This window comes from Oenanthe melanoleuca, chromosome 18, assembly GCF_029582105.1.
Source record: "Oenanthe melanoleuca isolate GR-GAL-2019-014 chromosome 18, OMel1.0, whole genome shotgun sequence".
In the NCBI taxonomy this organism is placed as follows: Eukaryota; Metazoa; Chordata; class Aves; order Passeriformes; family Muscicapidae; genus Oenanthe; species Oenanthe melanoleuca.
In genome coordinates this window covers 8,609,209-8,636,978 of record NC_079351.1, presented here as the reverse complement: position 1 = coordinate 8,636,978, position 27,770 = coordinate 8,609,209, and the positions used below count along the sequence as shown (strand labels likewise).

The 27,770-nt window shown below is 41.1% G+C and overlaps 2 protein-coding genes across 2 annotated transcripts in view; one reads left to right on the top strand and one right to left on the bottom strand.

Moving 5' to 3' along the window:
* TBCD (tubulin folding cofactor D) overlaps nt 1–27,770 on the bottom strand; it is a 114,511-nt gene that overhangs the window by 63,231 nt on the left and 23,510 nt on the right. The window contains exons 14-15 of the mRNA XM_056506014.1: nt 24,985–25,079; nt 2,629–2,785 (exon numbers count right to left, since the gene is read on the bottom strand). Coding sequence (XP_056361989.1) covers nt 2,629–2,785; nt 24,985–25,079 — 252 coding nt within the window. The remainder of the gene's footprint in view (nt 1–2,628; nt 2,786–24,984; nt 25,080–27,770) is intronic.
* On the top strand, nt 19,105–22,685 carry ZNF750 (zinc finger protein 750). Its single transcript, XM_056506015.1, has 2 exons — nt 19,105–20,694; nt 21,089–22,685. Exons 1-2 carry the CDS (start codon nt 19,271–19,273, stop codon nt 21,762–21,764), a joined length of 2,100 nt encoding a protein of 699 aa, XP_056361990.1. The 5' UTR covers nt 19,105–19,270; the 3' UTR covers nt 21,765–22,685.

The window sequence follows — 27,770 nt, the reverse complement described above, 5'->3', positions numbered from 1 at the left end:
GTCAAATATTGTCATTCAACACTTTCTGAAAAGAAAATAATTTGTTTCCAGGAGAGGCTGGAAGCTGAAGGACAAAAGCTTCTTCAGAAACACAACCTCCTGGTAGAAACATCTGTTCCAGAGGTCCCACCAACAGCTTTGTGACCATAAAACTAAATACCACAAACCCTGAAAAATCACAAGAGTAAACCTGCATCAAGCCAATAGAAACCAACACTGCAGTATGGCAGGGGGAAAGGAGTAAAGGAAATATGAAATACATTGCTCAAAGCATCATAAGCACAAGAAAAGTTCTGATAAACAGATCAGAATACTGATAAAGGGAAGGCTTGAACACTCACAATTGGGATTTCTTATGTTTCCACAAACAACAAGCTTGCCCAACCTTAAAACAAACCTTTACAATTTTACAACTAGGGAGATGGAAACACAGGTTTGATTTTCATCAAACTGTTGACCAAATCTAGAAAAATTACCAGATTTGAACCAGACTTTAGGACTTCAGACTTGGCCATACCAAGACTAAAGATGTGCTGGCAGTGAGAATATAAATGTAACTGCAGTCTGGTGATGGGTGACAGAGTGCCTTCACTGCTACCACTAGTGCTGGTCAGATTAAAAACAAGAATACAAGATTGTGCTCATGGGATTATTTCACTGTGCAAATACATCTCCAGGTACCCTCAGTTAAGAATTTCACATTACATATAATTTACCATGAACTCAGCTAGAAGTGAATTCAAAATAAAATATCTCACTAATAACTTACTGTGGGAAATGTCACTGTTGCTAGCATGCCAAAGTGAAGCAGGGCCATCCTGGAGCTCCACATTCTCTTTCCAAAAGTTATCCCAAAACAGTGACTGGCATCACATCCTAGCACATCTTAGAGTTACCAGGCTCTTCTCCTTTACAGTCTGTGCCAGTGTAGATGAAACATCATCAAAATACCATGAAACTCTTCATGAGAGAAACAAAGCTAAAATATCAAAGCATTTCTTGTCTGCCCACTATGGAAAAAATGGAAGAAAAATGGTGCTTGGCCTTCAGAAACTGGACAGCAGTTTGTTAGACAGGAAGGTTTTATCAAGGTCTCAGAAGCAAGTACCACAGGACAGAGACCTGCTGGGGGAACCTGCTTTGAAGGACCAGCACTGAAAGGTGAAGCTACAGGGGTGAAAAACAGCAGAGACCAGCCAGTACACTGGAGCAAAGAATAAAAATTGATTCGTTTATAGGCTGTCTCAAAGAACTTTAAAAACTTTAAAAAAGAAGAAAAAAAAGAAATAGTCATACTAGGCTTTTTGGATGAGATTGAAATAGTTCTGTCAGCAGTCTAGAAGTAAGGAAGTTCCTAAAAATTAAAGTAGATATCCAGAACCACAGATCACTGTATAGTCCAAACTTCTTCCTATTGTTTTGAAAAAGAAAATACTAAATGACCACTGATAAAACCTTTGATGGAGACAAAGCTGCCTGAGTTGCTGCTATCAATGGTTGCACTAAAAGTGTGCCAAGAAACTGTTAGAAGCCACCTGTGTGTTTGCAGTGCAAGTCACCCGTTAACAAACCCTGAAATGTCAGCCAGAGTGTGACCAACAAAATGACCAAACAAGAAAAGAGCATCCCACAGCCAAGGAGGAGGGAGAACATAAGATTAAAAAAAGGTAAAACCAGTTAGTATCTGTAAAAATATCAACAGTATTAAGTAAAAAGTTGTAGCAACTTCTAGTCCACCACTACAGTAGCACAGATTTGGAAATCCCTTAAAGATTTTACTTTTGAAAGTCTTTTGAAATAGGAACCATGGATTGAAAAAGAACTACACAGGCATTTCCATTCACTGCTAAGTGAGATCCTGGACTCTGCTCTGCTCTATAAAACCATAGGGTATCAAAAGAGGAAAAATTCTCTCTGTGTTTGTTAACTTTAACTCAAACATCTCCTTAGCAATAATAAAACCCCCACTACTCAAAAGTGCTGTGTTACTAAGAATTCAATATTGTCCCTTTCAGAAACTGGAAGAGGTTTTATTTTTTATTCAAAATAATCTTTGAATTGGAACACTTCAAAAGGAAAACTATAATTTGTATTGAAGTAGAGCTGAGGTGTACTTTATTCTTTCGGACTTAACCTGCCCAATTTGCAAGCTGCAAGCTGATCAATAAAAATATATTTTACTCTTTGCACAACACCCATCTTATGAAGTCCCAGGAATCTTGGACTGTTAGCAACAACACACCTGAAAAAGTAAGAAACAACCTCTTCCTTAAGTTTTCTCCTATTTCCAGCCCTTTATTACTCCATAAAGCAACTCCTCCATTTTAGAATGGTTTGACCTTCTCTCTCTTAAACTTCTCCCCTTAAACTCCCTGAGTTGAGCTCCCCACGGAGAAGGTGGATCAAGCAGACAAAAGGTGACACCCTGCCAAAGCCTGCACTGATTTCTCTTATCCTTACAGTGAATTTCTTTGGATTTTCCTTTGAAAAACAGGCGAACAGAGGGAGATGAAGGCATAAGGAAATACTCAGATATGTTCACATCGCTGCCATCCCCCATATGCAGCTCTTTACTTTTCAGCCATTCAGCACAGGTCAGCAGACACCCTGGTGCTCCCAGCGGCTCACCTGGAGATGTGCTGGATGAAGGGGACGAGCTCGGCGGGCTCGTAGGCGCGCGCGAAGGCCCAGCACACGTAGCAGGCGGCGTCGCGCACGTTGGAGCCCACGCTGCACGCGCCCCGCTTCTCGTCGTACGTCAGCGCCCTCAGCATCACGGGGACCACTGCCACAAACCACACACAGAGACACAATTAGGCCTTCAAGAACATCCCATCCCACCCCTGCCATGGCAGGGACACCTCCCACTGTCCCAGCTGTGTCCAAGCTGGCACTGCCAGGGATCCGGGGCAGCCACAGCTGTGCCAGGGCCTGCCCACCCTGCCAGGGAACAAGTCCTTCCTGGTATCTCACCTAAACCTGTGGACACGCTGAAGGCCTGGGCATAAGCTGTCAGGCTTTTTTCTCAAGTTCTAAGTATTTTTCTCAGGCCATGAAACTTTCTCAGCCTCAGCTAGGATTTCTCCCAAGCTAGAGACTTTTCCTTTACTGTAAACATAAGAGAAAGAATTATAACAGAGATAAACACCTGCAAGGTCCATGGGAAACCAGGGACAAGAGGTGTCTCTTTCTCTGACCAATGAACTGTCTGTATTTTGTTTTGCACGAGCTGCCTTATTTAAGGCAATGATTTTTTCAATAAATTGCTCTTTCTTGCTTTCCTGCACCAAGCAAGAGAGTGTCTTGCTGCTGTGTTTTCTCGCCGCTCCGTAATCTTTCTCCACGGCAACATAAACCTACTCTCTTTTAGTTTAAATCCATTCCCCCTTGTCCAGTCAATAATGTTTTTCTACAGATAAGAGAGCTTCCAGAACCTGTCAGGATAATTCTTTTACACTGTTCTACAAACACATTGCAGGGCTCCCTGCACTTGGTATCTGCCTCCATTTGGTATCTGCACATCCAGATAGCAAATCTGAATACATCTCTCTCTAGATGGCACAACTTTATTAAATGACTAATGTCTGCAGGAACAAAAGTCTCAAAAAAAAAAGAAAAAAATTCTCAGTTTTCTTTCTTGTATCAAATTTATCAAATGCATCTTTTTTTCCTTAGAAAATAGTTGGCACAAGGTGATCCCATTAACAAGAAATGGGATCACTGAGCTGTATTTCATTAGCAATCTGTGCCTGGATATCCTTGAGTGGATATAATCACAAAATAATTAAAACTTCCATGTGCTGTTCATCACTGTGTACTGCTGCTTTTAACAAAAAGATAGATACCATGACTGGAGAAGTGAAGTGTTAAAGGGCTGTTTAAAGTCATTTTAAGCTGCCAAAGAAAATCAAGCAGTAGATACAGGGATGGGTGAGATTTGGCTAATAGGAGCATAAACACGACAAGTGAGAAAGTGCAATTCCCATTCTGGAGAGCAGAGATGGATGGATTGTTGGACATTTCCCAGTTCCTAAAGAAACTGCAATGGAAGTATTTAAAAATGCTGCCTAGCTTGTTTTGAAAATTGCTGCATCAACTGATGAGAAAAATGGAATTTGCTGGTTCTACAGGAACACTCAAGCTGGCGCCAAAGGCAATTTTGCAAAGCTGCAGCACATTTCCCTCAGTGCAAGTGACCACTGCAGCTCCTTCAGACAGCTGGGGCACACTCCCACTCTGTGCAGGGAAGGAAAAGGGGGAAGGAGGCCCCTGCAGCAGCTCCTCACATTTGGATTGTCTCTCTGAAATAAAAATGGTATTTTTGCAGTTTAATGTCCCAAATGCTGGGCATGGCCACAGATGGTTTGTCAGGGATGGGGACAGTGGTGATGCTCCAGGGGCTGGTGGCCAGGGCAGCTCGAGTCTCACACCTTGCATGTCCTGTTTCTGCACCTGGGACTCACAGCACTGCTCTGTGTGACTGCAAGCCTGGAGACAGAAAAGGAAGGAAGCAACAGTGGGCACTGGGGAGGTGGGACCAACAGGGGAAAAAGGTGAAGTGTCCAGAACTTGTGATTTGAAACACAAGAACAAATAGGAAATACTGATCCAGGGGGAATCTGGTTTTGTGCTATCACTAGTTGAGTATTTACTGGTGAATTGCAACAGAAAATATTGAATAAAAACTGCTCCTGACACAAGTGTGTGTGTGTTCAAAAAACTGGGTCCAGCATTACATTTCTTGTTGCTTTTCAAGAGTTATAAAAACCCAAAACAAACACTACCCAAAATTCCAGGTTTAACTTCATTTCTTGCTCTTGAGTTCCTCAAACACCATGTCAAATCTTAACCTAAAATCACTTTACCCAAAAAAATCACAGATATAAAAATCTAAAAACCTTCGAAAAAAAATCTTCCAGAAGAAACTTATTTTAGTTTGGTAGGGCAGAAATAAAGTTCTTTGATATTTGAAATTCTGAACATGTATTTTTATTGAAAACTAGGAATTTGGAAGAAGCAACAAGGAGAAGATCTGAACTGTTACTTAACTTTAGAGGTTTAAAAGTTTAGCTTTAATTTTACACGTCCACATTTCTTTCACAGATCTACTATATTTTTTTAAGTGTGCCACCAAAACCAGAGGATAAATAATGCTCATTCTCAAGCTGATTCTTAGAACAAAATGCACCTGTGCAGGTCTGTGAATGCTCAAGAAAACACAGTCACCTTTACCTGTAGCCTGGAGGTATCAATAAGCACCTGCTTCACCCCACCCTGCCATGCCCAAGAGCGTCACTGCAGTTGCAGCTCAAGCCTCGGAAAATAAAGAAACAACTTCTGGCAGTGCAAACAACAGGGTTGGGTTGGGTTTTTTTCTCATACTGGAGACAGGTTGCAGAGATATTCTGCTTTTTAAACACAGATTTTACACAGTCAGATGCTCAGTGCAGGTGAGAGACAATAAAATCAGGGGAAGGAGCTTGTGGAAGATACTGGATACTAAAGGGTTAATGTATTTAAATGAAAGATCCCTCACATTAATCCTTTAAAAACACACTTTACACCAACCCCAACTATAACCTGTGCTGTCCAGAGCCTTTTGTCACTTTAACTCCACATAGTAAATTTATTTTTTTAATTTAGTGCAATATTTATCATATAAAATATACAAATACAGCAGTCAAACAAACAACAAAAACCTGTTCCTCAGCCCTAGGCCTTGTCTCCACAAGAAAATTGCAAAAACTCAAGTCGACTTTATTTAATTTGAAACAAGATTTTCATTGGATCTGGGGTTAAACAAGAATTGTCCAAATTTAGTTTCAAACTAAAATATGCAACTTAAAACAGATTAAGTTAATGCTATCTTAGACAAGCATTATGTTTTTATAGGGACTGTTTTGGCAGAGAAGCTGTTTCAATCCATAAAAAATATATTGCAAATCCTTCTATTTTAAAATTATGTAAGAAAAAGTACTACAAAGTGAACATTTGCTATTCCTGAAGGGTGCATTGTGCACAATGTCACAGCAGGAGCAGCTACAAACACTACAATTAATGAGTGATGAAGCTTAAACTTACATGTTCCACACAAAGAATAGCAATTTTGTTCTTCAAATTTTTCTTCAACGAAAACCAGCTCAGTGCAGAAGTGAAGGTTCAGGCTCTTTGTGAGCCTCAGGATGAAAAACACTGGTGCAGACAACTGCAGTGTAGTTTTCTAAAAACACAACTATGGCTCCTGCATGTACACAAAATCAGGTTTGAGACCATTCACTCCTACATGGCACCACAGCCTCTGGAAAGAGGCAGCTCCTAACTGGAACTTTTCAGGGTTCTTGTACCAATATTTACTGGATCAATAGAGATGCAAACACCAGAAGTGTTAAGCCCATTACCAGAAATAAATACTTGCTTAAAATTCTGCCAAACATCTCTGAATTGTTCTCATTTTCTATATAAGTTGTTGACTCCAGAATCTGCTCTTAAAGGGCTCTTTCCCTGAGAGGACAGAGCCTCCAGTGGGGATCAGGAAATGCACTGCTGTTTTGGCTGTGGAAAGTTCTCTGTGTTCCTGTGAGATGCTCCCACATCACATCCCCAAGGGCAGGAGCCTAAAAACCGCCCACAGGTGACCTCTCCTGTGGCACTGCTGCCCCCAGGGCTGACCTCATTGTGAGTCTGCCAGGGAAGGAGGAGAGCAGCACAGCTCCTGCAGGCCCAGGAGGGATGTGAGGAGGGGGCAGATCAAGTCCCTGAAGCTGCTGAAGCCTCTGAAGCTGCTGTGAGCTCCATGGCCCCCAGCACTGAGCCCACACACCCAGGGCAGAGGCACCTGCACAACCCCAGCAGCCTGTGTGCCCCAGGACTGCAAGGGCTGTGTCTGTCTGCCTGCAATCTCCCTCCAGTCTCTCCCTACGTAATGAATTAAGTCTTTAATTATATGGTCACGTGGTGGTTTTTCCATGGAGCTCTCAGAGGCAGCCACAGGACAGACCTGCTCCAGTGATGACTCACAGCAGGGCAGCTCAGGAGGCTGTTGTCTGCCTGGCTGCTGAGGGTGGCAAGCGTGGAATGCAAAGGCTGCCTCTCACACTGAGAGAAGGGGGTGCTGGTTAAGCTGCATGTTGCCTCAAAGACTGTTTGGTACCAGTCATGGCTCTTAGCTGCAGTGTTTGGAGATGGTCACTGGCTCTGGTTGCCAGGTCCCTCTGCCTTGCACCTTGGTGCTGACAGCAGTGTGGGCTCTGGAGCGTGGCCAGGGCCCAAGCAGGAAGCAGACAGATCTGGATTCCAGCCAGTCCATCCCAACATCCTTATGTAACACAGCCCTAAGAGCTCAAAGCCCCCTGCCTGGCTTGCACTCAGAGCAGCAGCTGAGCCAGGACAGCTCTAAAACAGAGCACTCTATGTTTTGGGGACACTCCTACCCACTCACACCCAGAGACCTTCTCACAGGTGTACAGCTCACACAGCTCTGCCTCTGACTGAACCAACAGCAAACTGCACCTAAAGACATGAAGGAACAGGCTTGTGGAGAAATCCTACTGAGCAAATGAATTACTTACTCTAAAGGAGTATAAAAATTCTATAAACTCATAACACTGCATGTCAGAAAAGAAGTATCACCCAAGAAAGCCCAGCCTTGAGGCTAAAGTTGTGCAATACTGAGATAAACCCCATGGTGAAAAAGCCAGAAGCAATCCACTGTCATTTATTCCCTGCTCAGTGTTTACCCCATCTCCCAGTGGCGCTGGGGGAGGGACCTTTCCTGCTGTGGCTCCAGACACTGCACTTCTTCCTGCTCATACCTGCTGGCTAGTGAAAAAAAAAATAAATCTGCACTATTTATAATGCTTCCTTGCTAATTTGAAAACTATTACAGTGACATAGGCATTATAACTTTTTTAAAGGCTCTTTTCAAGACCATGCATCACTTTTAAAGTTCACCTGCGTGTTAGAGAAGGAATTCCTAAACCAGCCTTTCAGGTTTGGGTGTTCTCCATTTTCTAAAGAGTCCACCTAAGACAGGTAGTTCTTTTTTTTTTTTTTTTTTTCTTTTTTCACTTCTTCCTGTATCTCTGATGAAAAGCACCTGGAGTTTTGCCAAAAGCCTCACAATTAAGCACCACTACAGAACTGACCAACACAGTGCACAAGCCTGACTTCTCTTCTTGATGCATCATCCCTCTCCTCCAACCCCAGCTGCTGCAAATCCATAACAAACAACTTACTCTACAATATGAAAACACAGAAGGTAATCCTTAAAAATAGAGAATGCAAACAACTTTAAGAAGCTACATAATACATTTCCATAAGACTATTTATATCCTTGTCTCAGTTAAACCTCCTTCTAAAAAGCAGTACTGGGTTCACTTTTTTTTCCCCATGAATGGCACAGTGAGATTGGACAAGCAAAAATGCCCCTTTTGTCCACTGTGTGTGGTTTTTCTAAACAAAAGAGACTTTGAGGTTTTTTCTAAGTATATCTAGTTATATGTAATTATCAGTAAGCACCACTCCCTCTAGTCTCAGATAAAAAAAGACAAAATACACAGGAATCCAATCTTTTCCCCATAATAGCACATGATCAAGCCTTCTCTGTACCAGGAACAGACAATTAGGTACTGCCTCAGAGCACATATCCATTCTAACCAATTTAACAAGAAAAAATTAACAATATAAAATCAGCAAGGTATTTGCACCAGAAGCTGAGGGAATTTTAAAATCACAGACACAGCAGTCACATATACACAGATATTCCTTCAAAGTTGTAGCATCTGCTATTGAGACTGGCCAAGTCATTTGATACCATCTGACAGCATCAGAGACTTCATTTCATAGAGACTTTTCACCAAAAATACAGTGACAATGAGATACCTTTAAAACAGAGAGCAAACATCAACTGACAGAACCAGTGTTTCCCATTTAAACCAACTGCTTACCATTTAGCAGATATAGTTCACAAATATGTCCCTAAGCCAGGCTCTTTTTAGACACTGGTAGAGTTGAGTGTGACCTCTCTGAAAATGTAAAAAACATCATGATTTTGTCATGGAATCCCATGATATCATAACCTGCCAAGTCCCAGGTCCCTCACTAGGAGACCTTCAACACTCCCTATTTCCTTCTTACAGTTTTTTGATGCTCCTTTCATTCTGAAAGTAACTTGTGAACAGAAGGCTTGTTCTGCACATTTTTCACTCTTTATTACTACTTTTCATTTTTTCTGACATTAAAAAAACCAAATTCCAGATTCAGATCAGTTGTACCCACTAGTACCAGACTCCTGAATTTACCATTATCCCTGGATCCTATCAGCATTATTTCCTTCTGTTCAAATGCTGCTCTCATTGTTGCCACAGTTTAAAAAGGAGCCAGGGACTGCTGGACTATCCCACTCTACTCCCCATTAATGGGTAAGGGTATTTAAGAAAGCAGGAAGATTAAAATAATGTCTTCCTGGCTGGAATCCTCCCAAAATAAGCACAACTTGACTGAAAGTGTAACCACAGGGCTCTTCCAATCTGCTTTCCCTGGCTTCCTTTTCTTACTCTTCAGTGATGCAAATGTTTTCAACCTTAACTTTACACATACATGATTTTATAGCAGAAACAGGACCACATAATGCACAGTGAGAACTATTTCCTGGTGAAACAATAATACAGATTTTATTTGAGAGACTGTCCCTGGCTCTCAGCACAGACAGCTGGGACTACTCAGAGCTCACAAGTCCTTGAGAGTGACACCAGAACATTCTTCAGCTCACCACCAAGATGTTAAGAATGCCCAGGAAGGTTCATGTTCCTCTACATGACACACCTTATGAGCTAGAAAGTTTATACTGTGCTGTCATCAAGAGAAATTTTAATAACGTCCTTTCACAAGCAAACCAGAAATTCAAGTAAACTAGGATTCTCTTGTTTGTTTAGTATTTATCCCCACCCAATTAAATAAAAAAAACCCCCATAAATAATAGTCTGAAGCCTACAAAACCACAAATGCAGCACCAAACAAAAGCTCTGAAATCATACTGAAACCACACTGAAATCTAAGTTTTTGCTTCTAGCATGCTCTGTAGAGTAAGAAATATTTCATTTTGGGGTGCTGCAACTCCAAATGTAGAATCACACACAAATCCATCATCAGATAATGAGATTTTAGTTAACTTTGGGCTATTTTGCTAAAAAATTTTCTTCCACATGCAAATTAAGCTGCATGATCCCTTCTAATAACAACTGAAATTTTACAGCTAAGTAGTAGACATGTAAATATGAATGCAAAACCGTAATAGCCAAACTGCAGCTCATGAACTGCAGCATCAGTATTTTTCAATAAAATAAAATAAAACATTGGGTTGTATTTGCTGGTTTATATTCCCACTTTAAAAATGTACAGGAATAGTAAACAACATACATTAATCATATCAATATTTATAAAATCTGACATTTCAGAAAATAACTGAAAGCTAAAACTATGTTGACTCTGAATGTATTTGCTCTATCCCTCCCTGCTCTCTGGTGAGAGCAGCATCACAGCAGCCCCACACCAGGTATGGCTCAAAGAAAAGTGAGTTTATATACCCTGGAACTGCACAAGCCACAACTCAGGTCCTGCTACTGGATTCTACAACCATCGTGGAGACAAGAAAACTGGCTCAGAATCTCTGGTGTAAGTTTTGAAACTAAAGCAGAAAAGGAAAAAATACTCAGCATGAAAATCGCTTTTAAAAGAATACATTTGGAAAGAATTATAACCACAGCATCAAGCAGAAGCTGAAGGTGCATTTTGCATCCCTGTGAGAATGACTGACAGGGAAAAGAGTCCCCATTAAAAACCCTCCCTTATAAACAGTTCATCTCTTTGCCTACAGTCCCAATTCCTGCTGTTTCCCACTTCCCCCAAGATGTTTCACTGCCCAAGGGCAAGGATGGGAACCCAAAGAAAGATCATCCTAGCTCCAGACCAAACAGCACAGGCCACAATAAATATCTAAAAATGGGATCTGCAGTTGCTATTAACTGCTGAGCTTTTATTCTTTTCCCATACAAGTAATTTGCTGCAGTAATTCTGAACAAGTGGCTCCCAAACCCCAGCACAGTAATCTGCCCAGACGTATCTCTGGAGTCAGGGACTGGATAGTTATGAAAAACAAAGGCACATTTCAAAGGTGCTATTCAAAAAACATTAAGACTAATAACTATTCATATGGGATAGGAAAAAATAATTATGAGAATATTGTAGGAGAATCACGTCATGTTTCGGGGCACGGTGTGAGTTACAGCAATTATATCCACATCCCTTTGCCCCCTTCTGGGAATGGTGTGGAACAACCCAGCCCAAACATGCTGATGCTGAGAGCCAAACCGTTCAATAACTTGAAGTTATTGAAATTTCAAGTGACCCCAGAGAGCAAAAAGGACTTTCTGAGCTCAAAGCCACATATCCAGACACAACTAAGGTGACACAGGTGAGCACTGCAGTTCCAAGATCTTTCCTGTATGTGGGAACTGAGCTCCACCAGCTCCATGTCCACCAGTATCCACATTCACCTGTGATCATGCTGCTCTCCTGGAATAACCAGTGAGCTCACAGAGTGATAAAGCACCTCTGCAAAAATGACTGGTAATGGAAAACCAGTGGCCATCCCCTGGGAGCAGCACTGCAGTCCTGAGTGCAACCAGCAGGGCCAGTCCTGGCATCAGAGCAAAAGGGCAAGAACTGTCTGACTGAAGTGGAGGTGACAACTGGAGCAACACCTGGCATACACTGAGACATCCAGGGAATGGAATTATGAAGAAGAACACAGAAATGAGATGAGAGGTGTATCCAGATCAGGGTAAGTTTACCCCGTTTGGATACAGAGTTTCTGCAACTGACATTTTGGTTTCTGTTCAGTGCTAAAGCTGAGCCAAAAATTCATATAAAAGCACATAAAAGGAAGTTTGTAACATTTAGAGAATGACAGAATTATGCTACAGTAATTACATCCATGAAGTTCAAACTACAGCTAAACAACACTTACTTCTTACTGAATTTTAAAAAGAACCTAGAATAAAGAAGTATATTCTACACCAAAGAACATAATCCAAAGCTTCAGCCCCACAGAGACACAAATATAACACATTTTTAAAAAAAGGCAACTTGGCAGAAACATATCAATAAATCCAAATTTTACTATGTCAGTTCTCTCAATTAATGTGACCTGTGCTCAGGTAAATGAAAAAGGTGCTACCAACAGGGGCCTGGGGTCACTGACAGGACACTCAGGATGTGATCAAGTGAGTTAAAAAGAAGTGTGGAAACAACATCACTGCAATCATGATTTAGTATTTCTGCAAGTCTGCACAAACAGGAGTTTTCATGGTCCTGTTCTGGGGTCCACCAATGAATCTTCTCCCCCAGATCTGGATTTTTAATATCATCCAAGCCCCAAGCAAAGGAGAATTTACATGAGCTGTTTTTTTTTCTTCCAGTTCTACTTCACTTGCAGCTGATTTCACTGACCTGACTGGTAACAGCAGCCTCCAGGAAGCAGCTGGGTTTAAAACATTTTCTGTGGGTCAATGCAGCAACTGGACATCACATCTCCCCTCCAAATACAAGATCAGGCAATGGGGACAAGGAGGGGAAATAAAATCAAAGTTCCAGTTCTGACTGTTTCTTATCTCAGTCCAGTCAGCTCTATTGAGGGAGTCCAACAGCTTCCTCTAGATGCCACAAATTGAAATTTTCTTCCAGAGACATTTCTGAATGCAGACACTGAAAGGCCTTTCTCCCTTAGAAATTTCTAATACACAAAATTTTATTCAAAATAATTTACAGCTAAATGGAAGAATTTATCTGATTTTAACCTAAAGGATTCACAAATGACTTGAGAAGATTGTGACAGTAACATTACACCTTTCATACTGCTATGCTGCATTACAGAAACATAATAATAAAAAAATAATTAAGGGAAAAAATAAAACACACCACAAGAGCCACTCTTCTACCTTAAAATTAGTGATTGCTTATAATTTGATTTTTTTTCCCAAAAATTACACCAGCCCAGCAAGAGGAAGCATGGTGACCTGCATATCCACATAGGGATGTAGAGGTCTGTAAGTAATTCCACCAAACTAAAGGCAACACCTTTAAAATTATTTTTAAGACACTGCTTTAAAGACTGATTTTCAAACAACTTTTATCCACTTTCTAAACAGGTTTTGTAGCAACAATTTCCTTAAAAATTTTCACTCCAAAAAATCTTACTTTTGCCAACTATAAAATCTACCATACATTTGAAAGTTTCAGTAATCTGCAGCTTTCTTGTCCACACAGCAGTGGATGAAACAAGAGGGTTCTCACGTTCAGTTTTGAATAGAAGTTTTAACATCTCTGTAACACTGGAATTAGTAGCCAAAAGCCCCTTTGCTTATGCATTAACAGGAGTGGTTTTTATACAGAGCTGTAAGTATCAAAATATTTTCCTTCTTCTAGCCTGGGAGAGGAAATCATTTCACTGAACAGCTCAGCCATGTCACCAGGTGACTGGCACAACACCGAGAAATTTGTCATTTACAAACTCCAACAAAAAACACAACTAAAAGCCAGTCCCAGCACTTATCAGTGGGTGAGCAGTTTCATTGCTGCATTTCACAGGTCCTGAGCAAACACACAGCCATGACAATCAATCCTTCCTGCAGTGGCTCCTTTCACTTTCCAGGACCTGTACATTTGGCTGTCGATTATAGACAAGCTTTGGCAGGTTCCTGTGGCAAGCAAGCTTGGAGTTAGTTCAGTCCCGCCTTCAGAAAGGAGACTCATGAAGGACAAAAATTTAAATAAAAACTAAGAGGGGGAGGAAAAAAAATGAGAAAAAATATTAAAGCTACAAAGGCATTCAATAAAAATTCAATTCCCAGAGTTTTGGGGACACAATTCCCAGATTTTGGGGTTAAAATTCCCAGGTTTTTGGGGCTGGAATTCCCCGGGTTCAGCGCTGTGTCTTCCAGGATTTTGAGGCCAAAATTTCCAGGTTTTTGGGGCCAGAATTCCTGGGGTTTTGAGGCAGGAATTCCCAGGGTTTGAGTCTCAAAATTCCAAGGATTTTGGGGCTGAAATTCCCAGAGTTTTTAGGCTGAAATTCTGAGAGTTCTGAGAGTCTCTAATAAATGAGCAAAATTATTTTTTAGGCTTTGCTACTCCATTCATACAGTCAGCTCTGTTGCCCACGAGTCACTAGTACAAAACTTCAGTATCCTCAGTGTTAACTAAGCCATTTCTGACCCCACACTGCAAACTGCCTGCCAGAGGAGCAGCCAGCAGAGCTGAGAGCAAAACTTGGTTGTTGGAGGGCACGGAGCGACGGGAGCTCTGTCGATAGCCGAGATGCTGAGGTAATGCTCAATGAGAGCGGTGGACGCAAACAAATGAATCGTAGCTGCAGGCTGGAGTAATATCAGGTGCATCTCTACACCCCGAGGGCTCAACTCCTACTCCTACACGCTCAGGTCCCTCCCCTGGAACAGCCTCCTGCAGTTTCACTCAGGGCTCAGGCAGAGAACAGGTACTGCTCTCCCAGCAGTGACAGCTCCAGCTCAGCGCCCGCCCGGCGGCTCTCGGACACCCCAGTGCCCGGTGAGTACCTTGCTTTACAGCATTTCTTTCCATAAAACCTGCTGGGATTCAGGAGGAAATCTGAGCTGCTCAGCTCCCAGCTGTCCCAGCAGCCAGGCTTACTCCAGCAGGTGCACTCACGGCACCACTCTCAGCTTTCAGCAGAAAGTTTCAACAGGAGAGGGGAATATTTCAATCTGAGAGAAAATCTGACTCTTGCAAGTTTTTACAATGATTAACTATTATTGGTGCAAAGGGTTTTCAGCACCTATTTTTTTTTTTTTTTTTTTTAATTCAGGGAGTTAATATATTGAAGTATGACAAAAAGCTGTATTGCTTAAAATTGCTGTGTTTGCTCTGCCAGCTCTGCTTCCTAGAGTTCTGTCGGATTCATCTGAAAACCTTGTATGAAAATAATGTGCTCCAGTTTTGATTTATTAATTTTTCCAGCTTCTGGAAATTTAGCAGAAAATAGGATTGTTTTCTATTTTCTAGTCAATTAAAGTGTAGTAAGACATTGATTTATTAACTTGGGATGTAGAAAGATTTTTATTTCTTATCCACGCTGCCTAAGCAAGTCATTTAATCCGTGTTTCTGAGCTTCCTCTCGCACACTGGCACGCACACAGACACACACACAGCAGTGCCCGTGGCTCTGGACCTCACACACACACACACACTGCCCTCCCAGCCCACTCCTCTCACCCCTGTTTCCTCCTAATTAACAAACAGTTGTGTTAAAATTTATCTTTCAGTTTCAAGGACCTGGAAGTTTAGAAGGGAGGGGTGGTTAATCGCTGAAAAAATCTCAGCTAGAATAAAACTCACAAATCTTGTTCTTGCAACACCCTGGGTAGGTGACAATGGCATGTCCTTGGGTTATGCAATAATGCCACATCACAATATTTTAATTATAGCATGTCCTTCAAAATGTTCCACCCCAGTGAGTCCTCCTGGTCAGAGAGATCCACATCACCAGAAGGAGCCTGCAATAATAATGGGGTGGGCATGAGCAGCTGTTACGTACTTTGCTGAAGCAGTGTCCTAAAAAGAAATGTAATTACTGTCCCTGCTTGTAATAAAAGACATTCTGAAATTTCCTCTTTGATCAACTGGGCATCTTAAACAATTTAAACTACTTAAAGCCCTAAAAAAACAACCTGGACAGATATATATGCACATATCTATGTGTGTGTATGAATACACATGTGCATATGTGTGTATACACTTATCCCCACGGACATTTTTTGTTTATATATTTACACACAATGTTCAACTGCATTCCTGTTTTCTGAACCTGCCAACAGGTTAAAGGAGAGGAGGGAGCAACAACCTGCTTTTAAAAATAGAAAGAAGGAAACTTGGAGCAGTCAGTCTCAGGCTGGAAAGGGCGACAGGTTCGAAAGCCATGAGGAGGTTACTAGTGACAAAAACAAACAACTAAGATAACCTCAAGTTTAATCAAGATTATCTGAATAACCTGTTTTCAGTAAAAATATAAATAAATAATACTACTGCATTTCAAAACTGGAAAATTATAGTAATACATAACCATCTGCATTTCTACAATCAGGTCTACAGGAAATAAATTCTCAATCTAAAAAAACAAAGTTGTGTAAAAATTATTCTGCTACTGAAGATTTTTTTCCCCCTTTATAAAGGGTATCACAAGTGATGGCACTGAATTTAAATGAAAAGGCAACTGCTTATTTTGATATTTTCTTTCCAATACTAAATTCTTATTTTGGCAGCACAAAACATACATTGTACAGCTGTAATTAACATTATTTATATAGGGACAGTTTTAATTGGTTACACCTATTTTAAACCATTAATGTCCTTTTTGACTGTATGATCAAATAGTTTTAATGTTTTTAAATAATAAAATATTTCCATCTGCCAGATATTCCTGTGCCTTAGAAACTAGAGGAGGAATTATCCTATTTATCTAACTTTAGAAATATTTTATTACTAGCGTTTTTAAGCCACGAAAAAAGAAAAAAGGATTAAATAAGTATAAGCAAGAAAGAAAACATTCACCTGGCTGGCACTGACCTAAGTTTAGGAAAGGTAAACACCCTTTAAAATGAGCTGCTCTTTGCATCTCACAGTCAGAGCAGCAGATTCTGGAGCCATCAAAACAAATTAAATAGAAAGAAATAAAAAGCTGTTGGAATGTTCTCCTGCTGTACCCACGGCAGAGGAGCTTCAAGGCTTGAAATTTCTAACATTAAAACTGCAACAACGCATTTTATCTTGTTAAGAAATGATAGTTAATACTCTGTCCAACAGGAATAACTTGAATCAAAGTTAAATACCAAGTACAAAGTCAGAGGGGGGAGGACAGGACACACAGGAATTTTCATTATGAAGCAAAGGAAAGCTGGAAGAACAAGGAAATCTAATTACCATCCCTTTATTATAAATGCTGCACCTGAATGCAGATTGGGACGTTATCATAAATGCTTCACCTAAGAAAGCAATGGGGTTTTGACAACAATATCTTTTTTTCAAGAATAATTAGTACAAGCACTTCCAAGAAGATATAAAGAATAACAGGCACAAACTGACTTGACCGAGTCCATTACAAACTTTCCATGTTACTTACACATCACTAGTTAAACTAAGTGCAACAAGCTCACTTAAGGCAGAAGAAAAAGCCCAGTTCCCTATCTTGACCTCTCCTCCTATGTCTCAAAATTTCATTTACTTATTTTTAATGTAAAAATATTATTTTAATATTTCAAAGGATTTCTAGCTATTGTTATTTGAAATATTTTAAAATACCATATATGATTTTTTAAAAATTGGACTCCCTTTTTAACCATACTCCAATGATGAGACTTTAACATGCTGATGCATTTTCCCTTGTTACTCTTACATTATCAGTATCCAACTCAAACAACCTCATTAAAACCTGAAAAACAAAAAGCTACTTCTCTAGAAATTCCTTTTTCATTAATCTGAAGCACATTTAATCATTTGTTAATTTTAGGAAAAAGCTTGATTATTTTTTTCTACTTGCAGAGCAGCTTTGCATTTTTAAGGGTGCCTTCACAAAAAGTATTTTAACAAAGTTAATACTTCTATGACATCAGAAAAATTTAATACAATTTGCTAGAATTACTATACCTGATGAGCCAAGCAGCAATTCTGTAGCTTTCCCTTCAGTTTTCATCATGTGTTGCCTGTCATTTTCTGTTAAATAATCTCTGATTTAAGAAATGCAAAACATCTCTACTTGAATTAAAATTCTCGCAGCACATAATTGCCAGCAATTCTTTTCATAAACTTAGTATTTTAATACTACTAATTCAAACTTCTATGTAAAAAGCTTTTTTTTCAAAAAAAAAATGGAGCTATCTCGTCACCCCTCCAATTAGTATTCCTGTAGTTTCGGGTAACACAATAGATACAGTACGTGGTTTTGCAACAGTCATCATTTTGATAATGATGCTTGTAGTTCATGATGAAATCATCAGTTTTTAGATCTCTGCCATAACACATCCTATAAAATCATGAGAACTTGACTCTGAGAGTTTCTCACGCCTTCAGAATCAGTGAACATAATGGAACAAGCCGGCACAAGCCCTCCCGACTTATCTACCCAGCAAATCACCGGGCTGGATAAAGTATCCACAACCTTCGTTTTTTCCAAAGAAAGGCAGATAGATCCTCCCCCTATAAATCAATTACTGGCAGACACTTTTTCCCCCGAGTTAATACACCGGGGTGCCCGTCTTAACTACGTGCAATCTGTGAGCAGCGACGCAGCAGGAGGATGGGAGACGTGTTTATCAGGCAGAGGATTCCATTAGTCAGACACTGCAGTGCTCATTTCTCTTAATTGAATTAGGAAGAGGAAGAAAATCGGTGTGGTTTTATCCTTCGAGAGATTGGGCACTTTTGAGGTATCCATTGAGATGGGGCTGTTGGGAAACACCACAGCAGTGAACAGAGGGGTTGGTCAGTCCCAGAAAGAGCCCAGTCAGCCGCCCAAGCGCGACCCGGCCACCCCACCCTGGTGTCACCACAGCAGGAAATTCCCTCCTCCTCTCCCGGACCGGCCCGACAGGCTCACCCCACAGCAGCCCCTGCCAGGACCTGCCTCTTCCCATCCCACCCACTCCACTCCTCTCTCAACAGCTCCGCCTGGATTTCTACTTTCATCTTCTGAATGAATGTTCCTCCAGCTTTCAAAGAGAACTCCCCTGAGCTGGCAGCACCGGCAGGTGACAAGTGCTGCTGCTGGAAATGAGGCCACTTGTGTGACTGTGTTTGGGTGCAGGAGGCTGCCAAAGGTCAATGCCATCTAACTCGGGTCTGACATCCTTTCTACTGTTTTAAAAACCCAAACAACACAACACATGCAGTGTGAGGGGGGACGCTCTTAAGAGAACGCATTACTTTGTGTTTAGTTCCAATGTTCCACTACAACTCATTTTAAACTTTGTGTTTCAGTTCCTGCCCTGCCAGTGGCAAAAGCCTTGTTTTCCGGCACCCTCTTCCCTGAGACACCGTAGGAGCTGCCTGTTCTCCTCACCTGGGAAGAAGGACTCCAGAAACCTGAAAAACCGGAAACATCACGAGGCTAAAACTCAGGGAAGCCAACCACAAGAAAGTTTTTATAAAGAACCATTATATTTAATTGTTTAAAGCAGAAAAAAAAATGAGTCTCCTCAAAGAACGTAAACCCAAGAAGCCTCATTACATCCCAAGACCACCGGGAAAGCCGTTCAAGTACAAGTGCTTCCAGTGCCCCTTCACTTGCAATGAGAAATCCCATCTCTTTAACCACATGAAGTATGGCCTCTGCAAAAACTCCATCACTTTGGTGTCAGAGCAGGATCGTGTCATCAAGTGTCCAAAGAGTAGCTCCCTGGAGCCCAAACAGATCAATCAGCTCGAATCTAGTGTCAAACCAACTTCTTCTAAATCAGTCACAAATGGACTGTCGAGCCTGGATTCAAAGCCTCAATATCCTTTTACAAAAGAAGATGCCAAGGAAAACGTTGAGTTACAAAACCAGGCAACAAATGCAGCAATTCAAGGCCAAAAACCTGCGATCCCGAAGGAATTAAGCCCTGCCAGCTCTGCAGCAGAAGGTGCCATCAGCGTGCAGCCCCTGATGGAGGGCATGGTGAGGCCCTCAGCCTTCGTTCCTGTCGGAGAACACCGAGACAGCAAAGGCCCAGAAATCACTGAGCCATCTGAAATCCTCTCCCTCTCTAACAAAAGTTCTCCTTTTCACACCAAGTCTGCGTTTCACGCACCAGCTCACCCGTGGAAGGCAGGTTCTTTCCTCCCAGAATTTCCACATAAAGTTGCTCCCACAAAAGGCTTTGGTTCCATTTCACCTTACATGCAACCAATGATTCCTGAGTACTCACCCCATTTCTATGAGCACCGGCTTGCTATCTACACACCTTACCTGCTCCCAGGTAACTCAGAGTGTGAAAGCTCTGCTCTCTCTGTCTATGGAACACAAGATCAAAGACACTTCCTTCCCCACCCTGGGCCACTTCCAAAACCACTAAATCCATCAGCATATGAACACTATCGATTGTTCCAACAATACCACTCCGCTCCACCGATACCATACGGATTTTGTAGGCCAACAGATCCTCCATTTTACAGATTTTCACACGTAGCTGGTATTAACAGGGATCAAAACTCTCATCTGATGGAAGAAACTACCTTGCTGTACCCAGCTTCTTTAAGCCCCTCCCAACAATACCCTCTAAGTTCACATAAAAAACAAGCAGATTATGAAAAAGAAATGACGTTATTGCACGCCAAAGGTAACCCTAAGGATGACCAAAATGAAAGAGAAAATGCCAAAATGAGCCCTCTGGCAGGCAGTGCTGCAACTGGCTCCCCCGGCAGACCCAGCCCCACCAACTTCACCCAGACGAGCCACACGTGTGAGGGTTTGTTTGACCTCTCCAACAAGTCATCCTCCACATCCCTGGGCAAATATGACCAATCAGAAGAAAACTTCACAGCCTTCAGACCTGTGAGAAAAAGCACTGACCAACAGCCTTCCCTTCAAGGAGTGCAGGCACAGCAGGAGAGAGGGGATTCACCCAACAGGTAAAATAACACTTTGCAAATTCTTGTCAGGTTTGCTGGCGACACACAAAGACAGGTGGGCACATTTCATGCAAGGCCTGTTAGATATATTTAGATTTACAGCAGTGAGTTAATATGGCCTGTACTAACTGTGCACAGCACACAGGTGCTACAGTGAGCAGACCATTTATTCTCATTAAATGTACCAGGAATTTCCACTGTGTTTGTGTACTTCTAATGTGTTTGGGAATTACTTCTATTACAGTGATGGGTATGGTGATTTAGAGGGGAAACAACAGAATTGTCAGACTTCTAGCCTAGAAGTCTCGATTTTTTCCTCTTCCTGCCCACTTCCTCAGTCCCAGTTTAAAAGAGCAACTGATAGTGAATTCTCTTTTCTCCTCGTTTCTTTCAGCATCAATGTCACTGATGAAGACTCACACACACAGACTGACAGCCAGAACAACGCGGGCTCTCTGTCCAACACAGAAGAAGACACAGGGATAGCTCCCCTCAATCTTTCCAAAAAGGCTGACACAAGCACAGGACCTACTCACGAGCACATGTACAAAACCCCGTCCAAAACAGACAGGCAGAGCTTCCTGGAAATGCAGGACATGCCGCTGAACCTCTCAGTGAAGGATTCCTGTAACACAGCCAGCCTGAAATCGTCCTTCCACAGCCCATCCCACGACAGCAGCAGCGCTGCCTCTCCCAGCAGCAGCAAGGAGAGCTCAGCGGCGGAGCCCAAGAACCCCAGCAGCAGCAGCAGCTGTGACAAAGGCTGTGACCTGGGGCTCATGGAGAGCTGTGATGAGCAGAAGCAGACAGCAGCTGTGGCTCTGTGCCAGCTGGCTGCCTACAGCCCCAGCACGGCCAGGCTGGACGGGGACGGGCCGGCTGTGCAGGACGGGCACGCAGAGCCCGCCGGCGCTGCCGACACCCAGGACACGCCGGCCAGTGCAAAGGGGAAAGCACAAAAAAGGACAAACCAAAAAGAATCTGCCAAATCCCAACAAGGTGCTAAGAGGGTCAGGCCCAATGACTGCAGCAGAGTCTTCACTTTAAGGAAGAGAACGAGAGTATCCTAATCCTCCTCCTTGCAGTGAGTTTCTGGTTACCAGCATCATCACGAAATTTTCTACAAACCCTCACTCACTGGGCTTGGCCTGTGACAAGATACATTCAATCTCTCCATTGTAAATAATGTTCATAATTTTATATTAATATTTTTAAGGAATTGAACTTTATCTTTTACAAGCTCAGGTTTTCATGAGTGAATTTTTGCATTCATTACTAAAGCCAAAGTAAATCAGATGAATCTTCAAGGGGTTTTTGCAATTGTATGATGTAAAATAACTTTTACAACTTTTTTTCTTGAAAGATGTTTAAGCTCTAGAAACAATACTGCTCAATAACATACTGTCATAGTCTTTTTTCAGCCTTAACTTCATCTAATAGGGGTTTTATTGGTCTTTTTTTTTCCTTTGAAAACCTTATGTCACTGTGCAGTAGTTTAAACAAGCTTAAGATTAAACTGGCTTTTTAGAATGTACTGTAAAAACTGCTCTGTGTATGGATGCCATTCTACCCTAAGACAGAGCAACAGACCAAATTTAGTTACTCAGAGGCAGATGTCACTTTAAATAAACTGCCCCAAACCCTGTGTAAGCAACCTCTGCTCGCACTGACTCAGAACAAGATTCAAGTCAAACCAAAGAAAGCCTGCACAGGTTTAATAAATGCAGTTTATGTTCAACTTTAAGTAAATCACTATGAAAACAAGACTGAAAATATGAAGAACTAAGCACTCCAGGTGCCTGCTTTGCTGAGGTTAGACAGACACTGGGCAGCCTTCAAACTCCAGGCCTAAAAAGTTATTTATATAATTTATTTCATCTGAGGCAAACTCTCCTGGTGAAGGTCTTGTTTCAGTACATGTGTATCACTCACTATCAGTTTCTGTGTCCTTCTACAGCCATAAACTATTTCCAACTTCTATATCTGTGTATATAAACTGGCAATATTTCAAATAAATCTTGTGGTCTGTACTTAAAATATATGGAAAGTCATTAATGAACACAAATACATTTACTACACTATCTGTATTGAAACTCAGTTAGCAAGAAATTGCTAGCTAAATTTTAAACTGGCAAGCAGAATTTTGGGACCAAATCAATTCCCAAAAAAAAGGAGCTTTCTTCAGTGATGGAAATTCATTATGTGGATTAATTCATCCATACTTTATTTCCAAATAATGAAACTCAGAATTCCCTCTGCCTTAAAGCTGCTGTCCAGCTTGTCCAAACTGCTACAAAAGTTCAACTAAAATAAGGCTGATCCCTGTGTAAATTTACACAGTGTTAGGAGACAAACCCATATATTCCCATATAACCACAGGTACACATTTCTCATTGCTCATTACTCAGGTGAGGGACATCCTCACCTGCCTGGACATTACTAATAGGTGTAAGCCTACTTAAGGAAGTGGAGCTGCCTTCAACACAATGCAGAATTCCCAGAATTTTTTAAACTCATATTTTGTGCTGTGCTGCTTTGAGCTAACAACTCAGACCATTGTAACAAGTCTAGTAATTAAACAGTAAATGATAGACTTTTAGTTTCTGAGGTAAGAAAAAAAAAAAAAAAAAAAAAGAGATACACTGATCTTTAATCTTTCACAGAGAAAAGCTTCTCTCACATTATCAAAAGGCAAGAATATCAATGTGAGTTTGAAAAAAGGCAATGCATTAACAGAAAAACCCAATTAACTGAATGACAACAGCAGGGCAGCCAGACAGTGTGAGGGGCTGAGCTGTACATCAGCAGGTGACAGAACAAAGAGAAAGAGCTGCTTCCAGTCCAAGATTAAAGCTTCAATCTTAGGGTCAGATGCTGCTAAATCCCTAATTTCCAAACATGAAATTAGACTCATGTGTCACCACTGTCACTCTTCACACTACCTTAAGCTATCTGCCTCACTCATTCCTAAAAGCAGAAAGCTTCAGCTACTATTATCCACAATTTTAAAAAAAATCTCATGTATCTCTTTACTTGTTAATTTGAATTTCTTTCAAGTGAACAAAGAAAAACTTTCTGGTGTTTCTACCATAGAATTCAAGTATTTATTCTTCCCCATCTCCATACAAATATTATTTATAAAAGCCAGCTCCAGTGGTGAAGGCTACCTGATCTGCCTTCTTCAAATAAAATAAAAATCCATGACATGAGGCCATCCAGATTCCCTGACAGAGGTGTATAGTTTTGGTTTGGTCAGAACTGGAACACAGATTTACCTTTGGAGGATTTCCCTTTCATGATTCCCCAGCTGTAAGCTGGAAGATTTTTAACTGTTTCACTTTTATCATGCAAGGGCAAAAGTAATGAAAAAAGGGAAGCCAATGGAAGGCTCACTGCACAAACTCTCACATGCATCACATGCTACAATGGACATGAACTCTTTCCATGGAGATAGAGTAATAAACTGTATTCAATGCCACATTTTACAGCACATCTTCAAACTAGAAAAGATTTAGCACCCTGACTTTCTAGTATGAAACACCAGCTTTGAAACATCTTTTAAATTTAGGGTTCAACTTCTCTGTTCAACACAGGAGCACCAGGTGGGATCCAAAGAACCATCTAGAACAGGACACTGCTGTAAGAGCACCCAAGGGGGGATGTCAACTGCTACACTGTGCTTTTGTCATTCCCACTGTGTACGGTATTGACCAAAATTACATTAATATCTTTGTAGTTCAGTGTATACTGATAACTACAGAACACACAAAGAAACAATTCCTCTGCCCTGTTCTTTTTCTTTCTATCCTGCTATTTCAAAAACCCATTTAAAATATAAACAATTCATGTATAAATTACATTAAACTGGCCTTTGAAATTTAACCATAAACAAACAGCAGAAGCTACTGGCTTTAAAGTGCAAGTTAGTCATCAATTATTTAATATATTCTGCTTAAATAATGACACTGACACAATATGGAGACATGCAGAATTGTTTTATACAACTGTACAAAGAAACATGGGAGGGAAGAAGAAAGAAGAAAACCCCAAGAAATTAATTCCATTTTGGAAAGAAATATTTATTAAGTATAAAAAAAGACACACCCAAGCCAATGCTTTAGACAGAAGTACTTCAATATCCCCATGGGCGAATGTTTTACTGCAGAACTCAGTACTTCAGTCATCACCCAGCACACACACATCAGCAAATCCCAGTCTATTGCCACACATTTGGTGCCTAATAATATCAATTGCTATTTCATGAGCTTATATTCAGCAAGTCCAACTCACCATCTGAAATTCGGGAGGGGAGCAGCAATCCTCTCCTGCCCAGCTCGGCCAGGGCCAGGCACCCACCGTGCCACGCGTTGTCTGTTTCCTGGAAACTAATGTCACAACAAAAATTATCTTAAAACTGCCCTCCCTCTCAGGATTTCATTTCTTATGGTGAATTCCTAACTTTTTAAAAGACACCTAATCCAAACCAGCATGTTCTGTTTGTGTTATTGATGCCACTGGACTTGTAGAATAGAAGAATGACAAGTTGAACGTTTTCCTTCCCATTTATGGAACATAAAAATTGCTATAAATATGATTAAATAAGAAAAAACCTAATTTATTACTATAAATGGAACAGAAGATTCAATACCTGAAACTCATACAGAAAAGGAAAATAACTTCCTAGTACATGGGCAAAAGGTTCAGATTTACAGAACATACCCAAAATAATGAGTTTAATGCCAAATGCAGCCTTAACTTGCAAAAGAGGTTCAAATGGCAATTCCCAGCAAACCCATTACAAGAGTTTATGAAGTAAGCAAACAGTGGTTTCTATCCACCTTTGGAAAACATAAAGCAGAGAAACTTGCAGTGAAAACAGAAAAAAAGCCCCAAATGGTAAATAATTTTTAGTGGGCTGGCAGATAATGGAGGGAAAAGAGGAAAGGTAGCATGCTGCAGGATTAAATCTGAACAGAGTTTATTTTGAACTACACTAGAAGTAGGAATATGAGAATAAAATGCTGGACAGCCAGGGTTGGTTGTATCAAAGCTTCACCTCTCCCAACACCATCTCTGCCATGGCTGAGACAGGGGCTCAGCCAGACAAGGAAGGACCATCCCCTCCTTGCCCTCCTGGCTTTGGCAATCAGCAGCACAGAGACAGCTCAATCAGAGGCTGGAGACAGATTCATTATTTAATAACCTCTGAAGGGACTCTCTTCCATTAATTTGTATAATCCCTTTTTGAACTCCCTTTACACTTTTGGTTCCCATAACATCCCGTGGCAATGACTTCCACTGGTTAATTATAATTGCGTGGAAATGCACTTCCTGCTGCTTCCCTGCTCTGGCACCAGGAGAGAGTGAATGGTAAACAGCCTCCTGCTCTCCCTCCTGCTGGCCTATTTACAATGGAGACACAGCAAATCACATCCCTCCACCTCTCCTTCCCATCACTTAAACCACTTTTCAGTGATTTAGCTTCATCTCTTCCTTTCCTAATAATCTCCAACATTACAATTGTCTTGTTTTCCCTGCCAGCTGCTGAGCACTCCCCTGACACACTCTGACAGATCAGTGGCTTCCAGGGGTTTAACAGTGAGCAGCATTTTGCCCCAAGTAGATCAGTTTGCATGCATTAGATATCATATTTTATATGACATTTACTGTCATAGTACTTCACTTAGGTTCCTGTAACACTTTTCTTTCTGTCACTTTTAGCTCTCACTACATTAAATCAACTTTAAATATCAGCTGGCTTCCTCAGCCCTTCATTCCCCTTTATTCCAGGATTCGTTATGTCTATGTTGAACAACACAAGACTCATGCCCCCGTGGAACTGTGCTGACAATCTCACTACACTGTGAAAAATCATCACTTATTTCTTCCCTGACTTGTCTTTTGATATGTCTATATATAACAAATCCTTTCTTCTTATCCCAGGAGGTATAACCAAGTGCCTCTGATGAGCAACTGATTTATTCCTATTTTGGTCACCAGATATTTAGTGCAAGGAATCCAAGAGAGGTTCTCTCTGTCCTTGCCTACGTTTGTTCCCAGGTGTTTCTGAAGAAAGCAGGTCACTCAATTACTGGCTGAATTACTCATCCCTATGACTTGAAAAACAAGGAAAGAAAACACAGTGAGTACAGGTCTTTGAAGCTCCAGGGATAATTGAGATCAGCAGCACCTCTTAAATTAATCACAGCAACACAGCAGAGGGATCATCTAAGTGGATACTTTCCTTGCAAGTCTTTCAGACTTTATATCTTCTTTTTTTTCTAATGTGTTATCCTTAGAGATGGCATCCTTTATTTGTACTCACAACCAATGTGAAAATACTTTTTAAAACTAAGGACAAAACTGAGTGACAAAGTGCAGATGACCAGCATTTCTTGTCAATAAAGAAACTCTTTTTGTTATTGGCTTCCTCTAAACCACTCGTTTAGATTTCAGGTGCTCAATGCAGTCGTGATGAGCAATTTGGAATTAAACAAAAGCACGTGATACTTGTTTAATGATTTTGTCCTTTACATGCTCTACATAATACAAAGCCATGACATCCAATGCTGAAGGGCACCAAAAGAACATCCCACAGCCCTGTGTCCCAACTGGAGTTTCCACTGGCCCCAAATCCTCTCTGACACAGGCAACAGCACATCCCTTAGCCAGTCTAAGAACCAGCACAATGCAACACTCTCCAAAACACTGCCCAACTCTGGCACATCATGGAAAAGTTCACAGACAAGGAGCACACTTCTTGTTCAGGTAAATGATCTCACTATCCACAAAATCCTATGGCAAGAAGTTTTTACAGTTTAACTGTGTGAATAATACTACTCTGTCTTTATTCTAAACCTGCCACCTGAAGCTTGAGTTTGCTTCTAGTAACACAAAACCTAAAGGGCAACCACATCCACACCATTCCCAAGTGCATAAATCTCTATTATCCCCTTATTTACTCCTCACTCTCCCTACATGTTTCAGCCTTCCCTCACACAGAGATTGTTGCTCATCTCTGGTGAACCTCAGAACATCATTTCCAGCTCTACTGGGTTTCTAAGGATGGATACTAA